At 41.8% G+C, this 19,349-nt stretch overlaps 1 protein-coding gene across 1 annotated transcript in view; it reads left to right on the top strand.

Annotated features, from left to right (window-relative positions):
• WDFY2 (WD repeat and FYVE domain containing 2) overlaps window positions 1-19,349 on the top strand; it is a 59,177-nt gene that overhangs the window by 35,715 nt on the left and 4,113 nt on the right. The window contains exons 4-8 of the mRNA XM_063149256.1: window positions 6,576-6,630; window positions 13,095-13,245; window positions 14,651-14,763; window positions 15,666-15,792; window positions 17,661-17,766. Coding sequence (XP_063005326.1) covers window positions 6,576-6,630; window positions 13,095-13,245; window positions 14,651-14,763; window positions 15,666-15,792; window positions 17,661-17,766 — 552 coding nt within the window. The remainder of the gene's footprint in view (window positions 1-6,575; window positions 6,631-13,094; window positions 13,246-14,650; window positions 14,764-15,665; window positions 15,793-17,660; window positions 17,767-19,349) is intronic.

The following is a 19,349-nucleotide window of genomic DNA, read 5'->3' as shown; positions in this document are numbered from 1 at the left end:
TTTTAATGATAGTGGAACTAAATCTGTAGTACAGAAAATGTTAGATAATTAAAAATTAAAAATTTTATTCCAGCTGCCACAAAGAGATCAAGTGGGGTTTACTGTATTTATTGGGCAACTCAACAAATTGTGTTAATTTGCATATCTCTTAAAAAATAACACAGAAAAACAGCTGTTGTTTTATTAAATTTAAGTGACTTGTTAATTACATGATACCAAAGTTTTCTGAAAGCAGCAATTAAGAGGAGGAAACATCATCTTCTTAGAGGCAGAAGGTGGATTTCTGCTCCGTGTCTATCTGCTTTTCCAAACTTCAGAGTTCAGATTTTTCCTCTCCCTTCAGAGGAGTTGCTTCTAACTGACAGTGAGGTTGCTGAGAGATTTGGTTCATTAACATATGAGATAGAGGTGTGTGGAAAGGAAGTAGGATATTAAAAGAGGAGTGTGTCTGTTAGATCTCTGATAGAGGGTAGCTGTTTACCTTATTAATCGGATTTTTCTTGTGGGATGATGAGTAAAAAGCTGTATCACTTTGGAAGAGTGGAAGAGTCATGGGTAAGAGGTATTTTTCACATATGCTTCACAATAGATTCCTCTTCCAGTTTAAGATCAGTTTACCATCGCTTCAGATTTTTCTGCTGTTATCTCTGCCTTATGGGCCTTATAACTGAATGAGTGTTTTCAGACTGATAGAAGGGCAGCTGTCTGCACTAAAGCCAGTATGGTGTTTGTGGCAGGGGATGTGACCCTTTTATCTGTTGCCTGTAGCTCCCTCAAAGATGTGAAGGTTTTGACCCATAAAGCTGTTAATGCCTAGTAGCAGAGTTTTGTGTGCCTGTAGGAGATTTTTCCTTTTGTATCTAGAAGATGGGACAGATTCCAGAGAATTCTCTGCACCTCTGAAATTCTCTCCTTCCCACTCTGAAATAGCTGAAATTTGCCGGTCCTACTAGGCACTTTTATTTTCACCAGGGCTTTGAGGAATGTGAAGGCAACTGTAAATAAGGTATTTAAATACTCTGGCATGATGGGAGATGTGTCCTTCATCTTGGGGGCATTTTGTTTTGGAGAGTCAGAGGATGCTTCAGAGTAAATGGGGTCAAATATTTTCCATTCTGAAGCTAAAAAAGGTAAATGAGATATTCAGGTGATAAACCTACACGTGACTTTGGATATTTATAGGTTTTCATTGCCACATCTAAGGCAGATTCTATTTGTTGCTAAGCTGGGTTTTTCTTTTCCCAGTCTTCTGGATACAAGTATATAGGAAGGGGGAAGTGCTTGTCTGTGTTGCTTGATTTAGTCTTCTGTAAGCTGCAAGCACTTGTGTGGTAGGGAAAAAATTCACTCCAAAAATTTGTACAAAGGATGAAATATTTTCATCTGTAGCAAACCTACGACTTGTAAGAGTAGCCACAACTGTAATATGCTGCAAGAAGTGGTGGACATGGGAATGGATGAGCAAGGGGAGCCCTGTTTTCAAATCCCAGAAGTACTGGGGCATAGAGAACAGCCCCAGATACTTGAACAGGGGCTACAACCACCCTCTTGAAGAAAGGATAGATTTTTTTTTTCCTGGGCCCAGCTATGATGATTAGTTTAGCAGAAGAATACCTAAGCAGGGCACATTGACCACAAAATAAGAGAACTTACTGCAGCAAGGTGACCTTAGTACCCTTATTTTAATTTCCTCAAAGGGAAAGTACAGGCAATTTGCTTGAGCAGCTTGAAATATTTGGGAATTAGTCAGCTGCTCCACATTAGTGCTTCTGTAATGCCCAGCACACTTGGCTGCTGGGTGGAGGGCCAAAAAAACCCCAAACAAAAAAACCATCCAACTATACCAATAAAACCCTGACAATTATTCTGTACCTTCACTTTGGGTAAAAAAAGAAAGGATTCCTGGTAAGGGCTGTGAGCTGATAGTCATGAGAGTGACACATAATCTCAAATGATTTTTTTTGTTACGGTGCAAGGAAGTACTTTCTGGTGTAAATGGGGATAAGAAAGTGGAACTGCCTTTTTTTATTCTATTTGAAATTTTTGTAAGCTGTGTGGATTTTGGTTATGCAGCACAGCACACGGTTATCTCAAGTAAAGATTGTCTAGCATCTTGCTTGAAGAGTGGTGGCACCTAATGTAAAAAACCCAAACTTTCTGTGGTCTGCTTTTTTTACAGTTGGCAAATCTTTTTTTGAGAAGAAATGACATCTTAGGGACTGCTTGAAATCCCTTTTGTCAGCCCAAAGACTTTACCCTGGACATAAATTCCTTGCTCAGAACTGGAAAAAAACATACTTTAATGGCTGCAAGGTTCTTAAGATAGCACAAGAAACAGAAGAAGGGTCTTCTTCTTGGAATAAACAGATTTCCACTGCCAAGATGAGACTTCTCACCTCTTCCATCCATATGAAAACTCATTTCCTAGATAAAGTTAAGCATTAGGTTCTGCAGCCAGTAGAGGAGAGATGAATTGTCATTGGATGCACCCACGTTAGTTTTTCTAGAAACCATTATGAAATGGCATACATTTCTTTCTTCATTTTTGTGGAGATTGGAATGAGGGATTTAATTTTTAGGTACCTGAAGATGAATTAAATTTCTCTTTTTTTTTTTTGCTGACCATGACTAAGTCTGTATGAAGCTGTTACATACTTTGAGCAGAGTCACAAGGGCAACAGGGCACCAGAATATTCCCTTCAGAATTTGTCCTTTGAGATGGTACTTATTAAGATAAATTCATCTTCAACCTTATCTGATCTTGCAGCTGTCTACAAGTTTGACCATTAACAGTATTTTGAATATCTGAGACTGAGTCAGGCTCTACCTGCTGATGTACAACCTTCCCCTCTGCTGTTGTGGGGAGTTTAATATTTTTTACCTCAAGAAATGAAATTAAATTATATAATAAATAAAGTGAAAATGCTGTCATTATTTATAGAGACTTGGTTTTTTTCCCAACAGATATAGATGTAGTGTCTGACAGAAGATTTAAGAGTTTCCATTCTCTTCCATTTCTGAAGCAGGTTTTTTTGTTCTCTGGAAGACCTGAGAGTGCAGTCAGTCACTTGTGTTAACAGGATGAAGTCAAGCCTATAAAGAGATCTGTAGTGTGTTGTCAAAATGGCATCATCTATCAAAGAGCAGACTGTAAATTCCCCAGGGTGGGAACTAGCCTGTGCATGGGTAATACATAACTAATATATAAAGATTATTAACTCAGAAATGGATTCAGTTGCTTAAGGAGAGTTCTCCATACATGGAGCTCTGGGAAGGCATGGATCTTCCTTAGCTCCTGGACCATGTTACTCAGCCCCATAGCAAAGGACTCTGAATTATTTAAACAAGATGCTGATACTATTTCCAGGATGAGGTTTTACAGAAGCCTTTTGCTCAAGAGCAGTTTGTGGTGGGTGTATGTATTTCAGTATGAAGGAGGTGTGCTACACAAAGGAATAGTTGTGAGTCTTTGTGCAAAGTGGACAGCTAGATTTTGACAGTCTTCAAGAATTCTCTTTTGTGCTTTGTGAAGATTTTCATGGTACCAAGTTGCTGTTGTAATAATAGCTCAACTGAAACAGGCAAGACTGAGCATTAACATTTTAATTATGACAGAAAGGGAGTAAAGTAGCTCCAAAACCACCTTTGAAGGATAAAGAGTGATCTTGCCAGAAAAGTTGTTTTTAATCCCTGCAAGGAGGGTGTTTGGTTTTACCATCCTGAGTGCTCTGATGTGTCCCAACCCCTCCTGTGCAAAAGGCTTGCACAAGAGTCAGAAGTCTTTCTCTGTTCTGTTAACAAGCACTGAGTGAGCTGTGTAGGTGACCCCAGCTTTTCCAGCTCATTAAGAAGAGCCAGAAGCTGCCTAATGAGAACTGAGCGTCAGCAGCTCTGAGAGGAGCAAAACATCTACGTAGGCAAGGATAAAAAAAACCACCTTCTGCTGGTGCAATGTTAAAGAGATGTAGTCGGTGTTTTTGTAGTGCAGATTACACATTTTATGTGCAATAGGGCATGAATCTCTTGAGCAAGCCCTGTGCTAAATTACCTGCCTAGTGACACAACCTGCATTTGGCCTGAAGAAGGTGAGGGCAATAAGTGCAATGGAAGAACACAAGAGATTGTAAAGGGGAATGGGGAGACCTGCAGAAAGATTCAAAAATGCATCACAAATTAACATGTGATTTCAAAGAAGAAAATTATATGCAAGAAGTCTTTGAGGGAAAAAAATTATATCCAGTATTTAGGTTAACTGAAACTGTGTTTATCTTGTACTATATTTGTCCTTATTTTGGATGGGGTAGTGTATTGATAGTACATAGCTGTGGTTTATATTTAAGAATACAGTGGTAATCAGTACTTGGATACACCTTACAAACCACACATGTTTGATTTATTGTATTATAATGGAGATATTCAAAAGCCTTTTTAGTCTTCCAATGAAACTGTAGGGCTCTTTGAATCACAAAACAGAATGGCAACATCAAAATGTTGAGAGAAAATGGCAAATAAAAATGAGAATGCAATCCACTCTCTACATGCCACCTGAAGTCACCAGCATCTGTGTGCCACTGCAGTCAGAGACAAGGACAGCCAAATTGGTGGGAAAGGCAGATGGATCTTCCTATCACGTGCTGCAGCAATTAGAGCAATTTCTCTTTAGGTAGCAATAGCAGAAAATTAGCATTCTAGCACAGGGTCCTGCTTCAAACAGGCTTGTAGTGAAGCATTTCATGTGGTGATACAGTATTCTTCAGGCTGTGGTTGAGGAAAACAAGTTCCCCTGTTAGCTGCTGGAAAGGTACAGCAGATTTTAAACTTTCTGTGATTTGTAGAGCTAAGGTGACCCTGCTATAGAGATCCAGCAGTTTTTAAACTTTCTGTGATATGTAGAGCTAGGGTGACCCTGGTATAGAAATCCAGCTGACTTAATTTATTTGTTACTGCTGTTTAAGTAACACTCCCCACTGTAGTCCTCAGCTGCCAGAGAAACCTACTGGGAGCTGGAGCAGATTAAGGAAAGGAAGAGAAAAAGTAGAGAGCAATTTAAGAGAATGTATTTGTAACAAATTTATGAACAGAAACATAGAGAGAGCGGAATACATAGCTGCCTCAAATCACTCACAGTTGTTTTTCTGGAAGCTGGGATCTGTAGATGTTCCACAGATGAGTACTGTAACCTTTCCACCTTGGTGCCAAGCAGTAGATGTGATGTGTTTGAATAATTCTGGTGCTGAAGGCCAGGCAGATTACCTGCAGTGACCCAACAGAAAATCCAGAGAGACTTGTTTTTAAATTGTACTTTGGAAACTGTGGGGGGGAATACCGGCCTGTTGGGGGTTAGAATGTCTTTTGCATTAAACATTTGGTTTGCCTTAAACAAGGTCTGTAGGCTTCTGAAGTCCAGTTTTCTCTAGTGCTTTTGGCATGTGCACAAGAACATTTCACAACTGTATGTTTATCAAATTTGCTTATCTTGTGTTTGTAATGTTTATTTTAGTTTTCCATCCTATTTCAGGTTAAATGAGTTAGGTTTTACTTCTTTTGTCCTCTAGGCAGATTAGCACAGGGAGTTTCTGTGTAGTCAGCTATAAATTATTAAAATAATGTGGTTTTAAACTGCTTCATTTTTTACTTTGTGTTTCTCTAAATATGTGATATATGTACATAGATACCTGACAGCTCTCTGAAAGCTACTTCGTGTGGTGCTGCCACAAAGCCTACCCTTTGCTTGAGTGCTTCCTCCAGAGAGATCTTGCATGAGTTTGGTAGTGGCCATTCTGTTTCCCCATATTTGAGTTACTCTCCTCTTCAAAACAATCTGCAGGAACACCCGGGTGGTCAGTGAGTTTACTCACCTGGGACTTTTTTAGGAGCTGAGGCTGCCATGCAGACTCTTAGCTGCCATTTCCCCATGCAAAAGCCATATTGGAAATTGAATAGCAGCACCAAGACAACAGAGCCTGTCCCTATAGGTGCGCTCTTGCCTGGACACAGAGAAGTTTGGGGTTCTGTTTGTCTGAAACACTGAGAGGCTTTTTAACAGAAACCTGAAATGCATTCCATTCCTATCACGTATTGTTGGTACCTAGTCTGGACTGAGCAATTTGGAGGGTCTCTTAGATATTTATATTGCAATTCCTGAGTGCTCAGGTTGGGGTGTATTTAGTGTATGCACACACATGGATACATGTGTATACACAAATGTACATGTGGGCACACATAGCTGTGCACACGGGCAGGTTTCTGAGCAGCAAGTGTTCACCAGGTCTCAGGTTCCTTATTTTGTGGCACCTCAGCTCACAGCCAGTCATTTCTGCCAGCTTTTATGATTTCTTTTTTAATGGTTCCTCTTTTGTCCGTTCTATTCAGAAGCACTCATAATATTGCCTTAGGCAGCTTTAAAAAGTGAAATAATTCAGGGTTTCAGGTACTCAAAATTATTAAAAGTATAGATAGGGCTGTGGTTGTGAAGAAGGGAGAGCTTACCTAGGTAAAGTATTCAAATGTAAACAGTCTCAAACACTTCACATCTCTAAGTCCTCTTTCATTTGTTTTTTCTTTCCCTCCCTCAGGAATTCATTTTATCAGAGGATTACAACAAGATGACACTAGTGAAAAGTTACCAGGGTAAGAACCATGACCCATGTTAATTGGTTTGTATTGTCATTAATTTTTGTTAGTGTTTTCTTAAGGAGTATGAATGGAAAAGTTTCCCTTACAATGTTAGATTTTTTTAAAACTTATGCAAGTGCTGGTTTTATCAATAGATCTATACTGTGTTTTGTTCTGAGATTACAAGAATTTTAAAAGAGCTGTTTCATGTTCTGTTTTTCCTTTTAAATGTTCCTTTGGAATGGAATATCACAGTAGACAGCAAACTGTCGACGTTTGGGGAATAGGAGTTTTAATTTTCAGTCTTCAGTAATCCATTGTATCTACTGAAACAACTTAGGAAACTAAACCATGTTTTAAGGCTGAAGCTTTTGGGGTTAGTCTGATAATATTTCAGTAAGCTATCGTTTCCAATAACCACAATAATTATCAGTGAATACTCTCCTAGTAAAAAGGTCAAGAAATGCCAGTCCATACCTTTTCTAATTAGAGTCTGGTGTTCACTAATGTGATGTTTTCAGAAACCTATTTATCCTTTTCAAACCTCCAAAGGTTTTTGACAGGCATTCTTATAAAAGTAACAAATACATATGACAATTTATTCTTATATACTTTTTTGCTGTTAGACTAAGAGGTGGTATGATAATTTATGGTATCATATATACTAAGCATTATGTTTCTGTATAGAAGCTCTGACATGTTAGCTTGACATTTCTCACATACATTTTAAAATATGTTCTTACTCATATATTTTGAGTTTTATACCTTGAAAGGGTAATTTAAATCTCTAAATGGAAGCTCTGGGGATCACTTTGTAACATTTGAATTTTAAAGTATGAAGAGAATCTTGATTTTTGCAGAGCATGGCTAACATGAGTGTTTCATGAATGTCTAGTGTGTTGTAAAATTAAGCTAGAATGTCTGCATTTTTTCTTAGCTTGTAAAAACTGAAGAAAAATATCCAATAATGATAAAATATTTATATAAAATATTTATATTTATGAATCTTATATGAGATTGATGCAGTCTGACTGTACAGGTGTTAATATCCAAATTTATGATTGCTCTGCAGTCACCAAAGTTTAATGCAGCTTTGTTTCATATTTAAATGTTGTGGTACTAAAGAGGGTGAGCTGAGGTCTTTCCTTTTGTATATGCAGAACAACATAGGCATGAGAACAGCTTTCTTGATGAGTTCTTCAGGAAAAATGCTGAAAATTTTGTAAGAGGGGAATGCATTTCTTGGTGGTATTTCAGAAAAGCCTGTTGGCTGTGACAGCCCACTGAAGGTCTGGGCAAAAATGCTCATAAAATTAAAAAAGAAAAAAGAAGGAAAATGGAAGCTGTTCTTTGTGGCTTTCTGCAATATGCCAGATGTGTTGCAAACATTAGAGGAGGCCTTTGGATAGGAAGATGTCGTGGAGAACCTCCATGGGTTGTCCTGGGGGGAAACCCAAGAGCTCAGCTTCCCCAAATATCGGAGAGCAAAGGATTCCAGTGAGTGTCCAAAAACATCAGTGGAGAGGTGGTGCAGCTGACCACTCTCCTAACTAGAGTCACCTTCTTCCTAGCCTGTCTGGGAAGGTTTTTCATAGGATCATAGAGTGGTTTGGATTGAAAGGGGCCATAAAGATCAGTAAGTTCTTGGGCAGGGACACCTTCCACTAGACCAGGTGCTCAAAGCCCCATCCAAACTGGCCTTGGACACTTCCAGAAATGGGGCATCCACAGCTTCTCTGGACAACTTGGGCCAGTGTCTCACTGCACACACCTGCACAATTGCAGTGAACAGTTTTCTGACAGTGCAAGACTGGAAAAAGAAAAGGAAATAAAACCTGAAGAGAATCCCCACTTTTTCAGGACACCAATGACCTGGGGCTGCCTGCTGCTCCACAGCACAATGCCTCCCACCAGCTCCCTCCAAAAAGACATGCTTCTGGATCCTCCACTCTCACACCAGGTGCTGGTGAAGGAGTGTAGCACCCTATCTGTCTGATCCCTGGGTCTATGCTGGACATCTGGAGTTCTGGGGAAACACTGCAAAAGTGAGGTGCTCTGTGAGCTGCTGTCAGTCACAGGATCCTGTAGTTCCATTGCTCCACACAGTGTTAGGCACTTTCATGCTCCTCTTGCTACTTTTGCTTCCAACCAGAACACTGGATATGGGCTTACCAGTGGCCTCACTGGGTCCAAAGTCCAGCTGGCACACAGCAAGGAGGAAAGAGCCACATTTTCAACATGCTGTATGGGAGAATATGCAGTGAAGAGCAGTGTAGTCCTTTGGGTAGGGATATCAGGATCCAACAGAGATGCGCGCTCCTCACATGGAGCAGTAGGACTCCCTCCACAATCCTATCCCTACAGTACACATTTCTCACATGGCCATACTGAGTTTGGGGGTTGGCATAAGCATCTTGTTGAAACCTCGGCAAGGAAAAATTAAAATTAAAAAGGAACAGGTGGTTTTGTTGGGTCTGGTGGCCTTCTAGTGGTTCATTTGCTAAAAGTCTTACTTTGGAAAAGTTTTGCTTAAAGTTTTCAAGTAAGATCTTTATGTTCTTCAAAAGTATTTTAGGGGGAGTAAGTACTTTTATTTAGCCTACAAAGTGGCTAAATATTGATAGTAAGTAGCTTTAGCTGAATCATGCTGGCTGGTTTTGTGTTTGTTAGCTTTGTAAATGGTCAGCAGTGCCCTTGTTCACTGACTGGTGGGCTGTTGATCATCTCCCACAACGAGGCATTATTATAAATAGCTGAGGCTGCTGTAGTGATTAAAGAACATTTTTTGTGTCTTGAAAGGCCATGAATATGTTGGCCAAATGATCTTCTGGTGACAGAGAATGACAGCACATAGATAGGCTGTGCTTTGGTCTTGGTAGGGGTGTGCAGCCGGGTCTGGTGGCTTATGGAGCCTGGCCTTGGTGATGTACATGGCTGGACATGCACTGTGGAGGTTTTGCTGCAACACTGTGTCTGGAGTTGTGAAATCTTATTTCTTTAAAGGAATCTGAATGCAGAGATGGGGGATGTGACACAGGATTAGTCAGGACTCCGGGGTGGGTCTTGTGGCGTTGGCCTCCTGCAGGCACTGACTCATTCCCTTGCATAAGGAGGAGTAGTGCAAGCATTTGATCAGTGCCGTTAGGGATGCCCTGGGAAATAAATTTTTTTCATTGTGTGTCTTTCTCCCATATGATCATCCCCATTCTTCAGTCACAACACCAGCTGAAGGTATAGACAACCTCTGCTCCCTCCCTGGGCAGCTCCTCCCACATTCTTCCAAGAAACCTTTCCCTCCCCTCAGCAGCCTTGGATTCCAGCCCCCTCCAGCCCCTCACAGGCTGGTCCATATGGCTGTTGGTGTTTCCAATTCTTTATGTCCTTCTCCAGCCTTCTTCCTGTAGCTGGACCATTTTGCTGTGCTCCCTCTGGACAAGATAACAGCTCCTGGTTCAGTGTTTTGGTTTTTATTTATTTATTTGACACACATTTTTCTGCTTAGCCAGATTTGCAGGCCTGCTTCTGCCCCATGCTTTGTACAGCACCTGTTTCAAGGGTGTCCCTCTGGCCCTCTGCTTTCAGGCTAGCTCATGCCCTTATTTCTGCTTTCCCGTAAGCACAGCCTCTTCACTTGTGCTTTTCTTGCTCATGCTAAGCTTTTTTTTCTTCCTGGCAATTTCCACCTCTGTTTTGTTGTTTGCTCATACTTTTTACAGTTGTAACCCCTCAGAACAGCTTCTTGCCCAACACTGTGTGGCGGTGCACTGGCCATGCTTCTCAGACTTTTGCCTTTATGCACAGCACTGACCCTCCATTTCCTTTGCTGACATCTTGCTGTGCACCTCCTGGCTGCAGCTTCTTTTTTCTGGGCACAGTCTTTCCATCCTCTCTCCAACCTGCTCTTTGCATAGTGCTTGATGCTGCTTTCTCATAGAGGAGAGCAGCCATCCTGCTCCCTCTGCCCTCCAGCTGCGCATGTAACTGTGCCCTTCTCCTCTCTGCTCCTTCTCTCCCTTCTTGTACAGCATGATTTTTCCCAACAAATGGCTCTCTTCTCATTCTGGCTTACACAGATCTGCTCTTGCCTGGTGCCTGGTGAGAGTTTTCCTGTGCTGTGACCACATTCACACTTCATCCTCCATCTCCATCCTGCTGTTTGAGCAGTTTTGGAATTGTTTCCTCCACATTTTTTCTGCATAAAAATGGTGATCAAATCTTCAGTACGTAAAGGACCAGCTTTTTATTTGCTGCTTCAAGATGCTGAACTTGTGTTAATCCTAGGGCTCAGACCCCTTCCTTGCTCTTCTATCACCTTCCACTCTACTGATATTTTGCTTCTTTAAGCCTTACAAGAGTCAAATGCCCTCTTAACGACCAGTGACTTTATATTTGCATTTGTCTTCTCTTTGCTCTTTTACTTAGATGATCTGCACTGTACACTTTCACTTGTTTCAGATATATCTGCGATTAGCACATGTCTGGTTGCACCAGCTAATATGTGCAGGTGGACAACAGAGTGCTAACTTGAAAGCTCTTTTTAGGGAGGGAGGATAGGCAAAGCTGTCATGTACACCCCATCCACCTCTTGGCAAGTACCATCTTTTAGTGTCTGCTCCTTTCTTGCCAGAAAGATGCCTCAGCATCCACAGGCATTACTTCTATCAAAAATTACAAACCCCATTTTTGAGAAGTTTTAGGAGGTAGAAGGAGATTTAGGAGAGTTGGGTGGTGCCAGCTATGCTCACAACCAATTTAAACCATAAGAAGGTGTCACTAGCAGTAGCATTTGCCACATCCTGAGAAAAAATTCCTGGAGAGGCCTTGAGCAGTCTGATCTCAGCCAGCTTTGCACATCCTGTGGAAATACATGAGTGTGTCTGTGGCATTGATGGTTCACACAAGCTCCTGGAACATTTGTGAGCCCATGAGGTACGTGTGGCACCAGTCATGTCCCTCTCCAAGTGCAGCACTCCACTGGCTGGTTCAGATGTTCCCAGAGAGACCAACAGATGGGTAAAGATAAGCATGAGCCACCCAAGGGCCACTGAATTTCTTCCCAGAGAAAGCAAGGGTAGAGAGGAGATGGGATCTATTGGAAATAGTTCAAATGACTCCTGGATGGTCCCCATTCTTTTATCTGGAATGTAAAAGTGTGTGGAAATGACAGCAAAAATCTGAGGTCTTCAAATGGGCAAGGGTGAAAGCATCTGGGCACAGTTCACACATGACACTTTGGTTTAGCTGCCAGTCACCATTATGGCAAGTTGTGTCAATACATCTATTGATTTTTCTGCTCAGGGAATTTCAGTCTGAAACAGTGTGGATCAGAGCTGGTGTTGGCTCTTGGGAGCCTCTTCTTTTTTCTTTCAGGTAGTTCTCCCTTGCGGCGTTTGAACACAGCTCTCATATATGCGGCATATTTGTATAGGGCAGACAGCAGTCTTCCCGTACTGTTCTGAGGTGATTCTCTGCATTTCAGATGGAGGATTGGGGCTGGTTTTTAAGCTTCTAAACATATTCAGTCTTTTTTTGTGTCAGCTTTTGCACAAACAAATACAAGCGATCTGTTTTGTGTGACATATGTTGCTGTGTCTTAGAACAGTAATAAGCTGGTAGGGCTCCAGATTGAGGAGTATGGCTTTCACCATTAAGTTACAGTTGGGAATAGTTCTGAATGTCTTTCCAGCCACTTGTTTTATTAGAATATCAGCTCAATCAGCACTTCATGACCAAGCCCACTGGTCATTCATACAAAAAGCAAGCATGTGTTCCCTTGTTTTAATGAAAACCTTTTGATGGCTTTATTTTGTTAGCAGTAGAAACTTATTTCTTCAGGAGTTTTCTGCATCTACCACAGCTATGATATTTTCTTTTATTTAAATTTTATTCTAGTAACCTTTTAATGGTAATGGTGAAACTTCCCTTTGGTGCAGCATTGTGCTTGTACTGTAACTCATTGTTCTGCTGGGGTGCCAGAGCCTGGATCCACCAAAACTTCACAGCATGAGGTGCAGCATTGTGTCTGTGCTGTAACTCATTGTTCTGCTGGGGTACCACAGCCTGGATCCACCAAAACTTCACAGCAAGGGGAGCAGCAGTGTAGGCATTTTCACTGCTGTCAAAAAACTAGCTCAAAAGAGGTTTAAATGGAACCCCAAGTCCATTCCACAGTGGCAGCTTTCTTAGTGATGATACAATGATGGAGGGAAGACTTGTACTGATGTAGAAGATAAATGACTGCAGTAGGCATGGAAGGAATTAAGTCTTGCTTCCACTCTTTCTCATGCAAACGCTGAACATGCAGAGCAGGGACCTGACAAGCTTCCATAGAAGCTGATGTCAACAGGATTATTAAACACCAGCTGCTTCTGCAGGGAAGTGTGAGTGGAGGAGTCGGGTGCAGTTGGTGTTTGCAATGGTTGTCTGCCCCCATGTTCTTCTCTGCAATGTGATTGTATGTCTGTCTGCTTAACTTTCAGCTCATCAAAGCAGGGTCATCATGATTCTGTTTGTCCTGGAGATGGAGTGGGTGTTGAGCACGGGCCAAGACAAGCACTTCACGTGGCACTGTTCGGAGAGCGGCCAGCGGCTGGGCGGGTACCGCACCAGCGCGGGCGCCTGCGGCCTGCAGTATCCTTTGCTGGGCCCTCTCTGCTCCTGGGCACTCAAACAGCCCTTTCAGTTTATTTGTCTAGCTGTCCTCCACATTCTGTGCCCTGTATGGACTCAGTGCTTTGTGAGAGAAACTGTTATTTAAATCCAATTTAAAAAACTGTCAGTTCTCCTTGCTTTGTCTCCTTAATGCGTTGTGGCATATTTAGGTCTAAGCATTTTTGAGCACCACAATGGGCGATCTGCAACCTATTGTGGTCTGCTATTGTAATAAATATGGATAGGGCCTTCATTTAAACATGCAGTGCATGCTTTCTTCAGAGAATTAATGGTAGCAAAAGTAGGTTGGTGATCAGGTCAGAGTGCCTGTGTGTATGCATGGTAAAAATTAAATTACTTTAATATAAAATAATGAGCACTTGTCCTTCACTCTGGAACTGCTCACTATGTGTTGGGAATTTGGGTCAACTAAAGAGTAAATTACTCCAGAAATGGCACTCAGGTGGCTTATTCATGTAGAGCTGCCCCAGCTGCCTGACAATAAAAGAAATATTAATTCAGCTTTATTGCAAATGAAAAGAGAAATGGAAAAGTATGAGTTCTTAGGCTGAAAACAGGGGTTAGCATAAACAGACTTTTTAACGCCCCTGAGTGTGTGTTCTCTAGATGATGCATGTTTTGCTAGTTCATGAGAAGTGATACTGACTGAAAATTATTGTTTCAAGATGGACTTGCTTGATATTATCTGGTAATTCAGCCAATCTAACTGGCAGAAAGACTGAACTTACTTTCTTATTTATTGATAAATATTTTTAAAAGCAAGATGCAAGAATTTGCCCTGTGTTCCCTAAATCTCACCAGAGAACAGCCAATTTTGACTGATTAAAACTTTTGGAGGACAATTTTATTTGGGTAATCTGATTATGATGGTGGACGGCAATGGAAGCAGTGGAAGGGAGAATCACTGGCAAATACTGCAAAAATATTTGGCATAACCAGGAACAGGTTTGGGGTTTTTTGTTCTGCAGTATCCTCTGTGCTTAAAATCAGTACTCCTTTATTTTGTATAATTTTGGGTTGGGAGAGAGTGGATACCATCCAACCCTAGTACTTAAGTTACAAAGCCTGAGGAGACAGGCTTTCATGGTGAAGGGCTACTTCAGTGGTGTTTCATAACAAAACCATGAATTGTGTCCTAGAATAGTCTTTTTTTTTCTCACCCAGGGATACTGCACTATTAGTATGAACAGGTATGAGCATTATTAAGATGAACAGGTGCCTGAAAGTACACTCTGAATTCCTCCTTGAGACTGGAGCACTATTCACAAGATTGCACTATACTCATGTCAAAAGAATTAGCAAGTCATGAAAGGAATGCAGAGCTCATGTAAATAATGTATTTTCCTCAGCATCTGTCCTTCAGATTTGATGTGGAAACTCGGCATGTGTTTGTTGGTGACCATTCTGGGCAAGTGACCATCCTCAAACTAGAGCAAGAGTCCTGCAGCCTTGTCACCACATTTAAAGGACACACAGGTAAGGCCTCAGGAGGAGACCCAGAGAGGTGCTCAGGAAGGTCTTCATCTGTGCTCAGCATCATGATGGTTTGACTGTCCTGTGATACACTAGGATGGCTTGTGTCAGTGCTTAGTGTGGAAGAGACATAGCTCTGAAGCTGTTCCAGGAGTTCAGGGAAGCTGTATTGGTAAAAACAAGAGCAATCAGAGCTCTGAGCAGAACACATCTATGGCAGAAAATGCCACAATCTGCTAGTTAAAGCAGAGTGAGTCTTGAACAAGTTGTGGTAGTTCAGGGTGGGAGAAAGGATGCTGCTCAAGACAAGATCTGTATTGACAGACACTTCATCCCAAGTGGAATAGGTACAGCTTGGAGGCACTAAATGCTTGTTTCACTGCTGAGACTTGTGCCCCATCACCCTTTGAAAAGAGCAACCCTGGATATGATCCTACCATCTAACAGAAGAAATGCTGTCATTCGTCAGCATTTTTTCTTCATATCCCTCCTCTCTAACCAAGTGCTAATAGTTCAAGATAGCACAATGTAGTTCGGTCCTTGTGCCAGGAGACTGAGAAGATGCCCATAGCATTCCACACTTATTTCTTTTTTAATCTTCTGGAAATTATGGAGATGGGAAGTTGTGTAGCTCCCACTGTGACCATTCTTCTTCCCCACTTTACTGCTCAATGGATTCACCTATGCAAACAGCAGTGAAGCCCTGTGCCCACAGAAGAGCAGGATGGGGTTTCAGTAGTTTTTCTAGACTGTTAGTTTTCCACTGGAAGGCACATGGTTGCACAGTCTTTGCCAAAGAGATGCATTTTAATCACTCCATATTTTTTTTGTGTCTTTACATTTAGCTACCTTTCAATCTTCCAGTTCCTGTAATAAAATGACTGATGTGTGGGTTGCTATTGCAGGTGGTGTCACTGCTCTCTGCTGGGACCCAATACAGCGAGTTTTATTCTCAGGCAGTTCTGATCATTCCATTATCATGTGGGATATTGGAGGAAGAAAAGGAACAGCCATCGAGCTGCAAGGACATAAGTACGTTCAAAGCCCTTCCTCCTGCTTTTATAGGAGAAAAGCTAAATGCAGAAGCCACATCTGGAAACAAACAGCCCAAAGGTTACAGTCTTCATAAGCCTCAAGCTTGTTTGTGTGACTCCCTGGGGTCCATATACAACAGGAATATTTTGCTTATAGTAAGTTTTCCAGTGTTGGGCCCACAGGCTGTTTTAAGAGTCTGCAGAGTGTGGTGAAGAAAAACACAACATCCGTAGTCCTGAAAGTGTTATGCCAGAGCCTGTGCCTTTGTTGGAAAGAGGACGCTCCTCAAATGAGAGCAGCTGCAGGGAAATTCTTGGGTTTCAGGTGTCCAGGTCTTTCCTTCCCCTAGAGGGAGCATCGGGCTTGGACAATTAATCCCTTTTTCCTCCGTGCTCTTTCACCTACAGCCTGAATTCAAAGTGATGTGCTTTTACCTTTAATCATAGCTGCCTTCACATCTCCTCAGTATCATCTTTGTAAGTACATTTGCACAGCCGTTGGTGTCTTTGAAGACGGGTAAGCCCGTGCTGGGCATTGATTATGCATCAGAACGGCTCTGGTGACAATGACTCCTCACCTTGGCAAGGCAACAAGTTGGTTTTAGAGTATTGGGACTGCATATATGTGGGATTTGCATGCCAGGCTCAGGTCTGGAGAGGCAAAATCCCGTGGTGGTTTTGAGCTAACAGTTTCTTACATATTCATGCATTTCTTTTGAGTGATGCTGCACTCTGCTGAGTGATTGGGATGCCTCTGGGATTTCAGAGCACTGCAGAACTCTAACTGAAATTACCAGATCAACATCATACTCTACCAGTGGTGCTTGCTAATGCATCACCACTTGATTTATTGCTGTGGAAATTAATTCTAATATGAAATTAGCCTCTGGACCTTAATCTGTGAGATGGCTGTCAGCTGGAGCTGTACAACACAGCATCCTACACATCCTGATGTGCCTCTGGTGTCTGCAGGCAGGCACTGTGAAGGGTGCCCCTGTTTTTCCAAGCTCTCCCATGAATGCATTCCTCTCTTCAGGTTCAGCCATAGGCACAAATAAATGTGTTAGCATACAAGTCCTTTTGGCAGACAAGACCAGTGGTGGTAGCAAAGGAAACCAAATCTTGTAGATGATTTCCAGTCACAGTATATTTGGTTCCTGTGTCTTTACAACTTTGTTTTTTCCATAATAGTGTTGTACAGTCTTTGTTTCCCAGGTTGTAAACAGCCTGAGATGAGGCCTGAATTTATTCTTTTATGAAAGGACTGAGCCCATCTTTGGGAGTTTAAGCTGAATTGTTCCTCTCATGTTGTTTTTTCATTAAAAGAAGAAACAGAAGCACCTAAATTTCCCACCTTACTGTGAGAAGGTTTAGGAACAATTTAGTGTCATTCCTACATTATTTTTCAAACTCCTTATGCTTGTTAGTGTCAAAAGAAAATCTTCAGTAGTTTTTCAGTGATTCATTTGTAGATGTTGCAGGGATTTACAAAACAAGGTTGTTACTGACATTCTGCCAAGAAGGTATCTTACCAGGGCTGTGTTCATGCATCCAGATGTGCCTTCAGAAGCTGCAACCTTGTTGAGGCTTCCCAGTGCAGCTGGGACCTCCTGTCCCAGGAGCAGAAAAAACAGTTATCAGAACACGTCTTTGCTTTTGTGGATGCTGCCCAGATGAGCAACACTCTCATTCTGGTCCCAGTCTGACAGCAAAGACTGATTTGCATCTGATGGATGCCGTGTGCAATGAGTGGTGGAGGGAAACATATGGGCAAACAAATGGTTTGTACTGCTTTATTGATATTCTGTGCTCACTTGTGCAGCAGCCATAGGTGGTTGATTGCTAACTGTCTTGTTTCTTTCCCAGTGATAAAGTCCAGTCTCTCTCCTATGCTCACCACACTCGGCAGCTCATCTCCTGCGGTGCAGACGGGGGGATCGTCGTCTGGAACATGGATGTTGAGAGGCAGGAGGTAGATGCTTAGTTCTTGTCAGTTTGGTCTGAAGCAGTCCTGGGAAGAAGGGACCTTTCTAAAATGTGCAGCTTTCAACCTAAACAAGATCATTCCAAGCTTTAAAAATGTTTCTGGATGTGCTCCAGTTGTTATAAAGTAATTACGCCGTGCCTTTGATAATATGGTACAGGAGAAATCGGCAGGCAGAAATATGTATTAAATAGGTTGCTAAATGGCTCTTGCTCATTGCATTACTGCTCTGAAAGATATTCTGTAAGGAGGGTATTGAGATGCTCTGCTGTGTTTTTCTGCATGTCAGGAGAAATATCAGTGCAGATGTAAATGGATGGAATGATTGATTCATTTTGGTTTTAAAAAAGTGAAACAAGAAGGCTCTTGGTTATATCTGGAAAAACACAACCCAGCATTTTTTTCCTTGATAAGAGCACATTTAACTAAGGTTTCAGGCAATTGGTCTAGCTTCCCTCTGGTGTAACCATATAGAAGTGGGGTAAATGATGGCTTTGCTGATCCAAACAGTAAGATTTCACCCACACATTCCTAATTGCTTTTGTGCTTCGTGGCCAACAAATCTGAGCGGGTGCAAAAACACTCCTCAGGTCTTTGGAACTGTGGGAGCAGCCCCCACTTGGCAATTTCTGAGTCCTGACTCAGAGGTGGCAGGGTGAGCTCTGTGCTGGCTGAGTCAGGCACCAGCCCTGCCCAGGAGCTTGGCAAATCCTGGTGCCATGAGTCACAGCAAACCTCTGCCCTGCAGAGGAAGCTGCAGGGGGTAGGTCAGAGGAAGGTTTTTGGCAGTGTGGGCTTTCACCAGCTTTGCTGGTTCTCAAGAGTTGTGGCTTGCATGGGATTGAGTGTGTCTCCCTTGAGGAAGAAAAAACACTAAGTGGAAAACCTGATTTTAAAAAACTACTGAAGTAGGCATAGGCAGAAACTGAGCTCCCTTTTTAATGTGAATTAGCATTCCAGTTGACTCTCTTTAATTGCTAATCCAGGGGCCAAGTATGTCATCAGCTCCTAAATTGAAACGAAAGCAGAGCAGTTTCCTCCTTCCCAACAGATGTTTCCTTTTTGCTGCAATTCAAACATCCAGAAATGAAAACCATTATTTATTTGCTGCCTTCAAAAGGCTGCAGTAAGGGTTAAGATTGGCTTGTCACCAAATAGGCAGTGAGAAGGCTGATTTAAAATATAGAGGAGGAATATTATTAGCCAAATAAAGGCCAAGCAGCAGGTGCTAATGGTGCACAGCTTTCCCAGACTATGGCTATGTGGGCTTGTTCTTGTTATCAGCAGCACAGCAGGGTGTTCTTGGTGCTAAACCACCCCCAAAACATGAATCTTTGAGATTTTAATATCAAACCTTGGTTTGGGATCCTAGATCACTTTCTTTTGTATTTTGGCTTTTGTATCTTTGCTCTTATTTAAGAATTTTCTCCATGTGATCCATGCTCAGTACTCATTTTGTTGCTATCAGACTTTCCCACATTACTGAGATTGTTAGAGTCACTTAAGCCATTTTAGCCCTTGATTCTTTATTTTCAACTCAATTTTTAAAAAGCTGTAAGAAGGTGTTTGAA

Source organism: Melospiza melodia, chromosome 2 (genome assembly GCF_035770615.1).
Source record: "Melospiza melodia melodia isolate bMelMel2 chromosome 2, bMelMel2.pri, whole genome shotgun sequence".
NCBI classification, from domain to species: Eukaryota; Metazoa; Chordata; class Aves; order Passeriformes; family Passerellidae; genus Melospiza; species Melospiza melodia.
The sequence above is the reverse complement of the archived record's forward strand: the minus strand, read 5'-3'. Positions and strand labels throughout refer to the sequence as shown.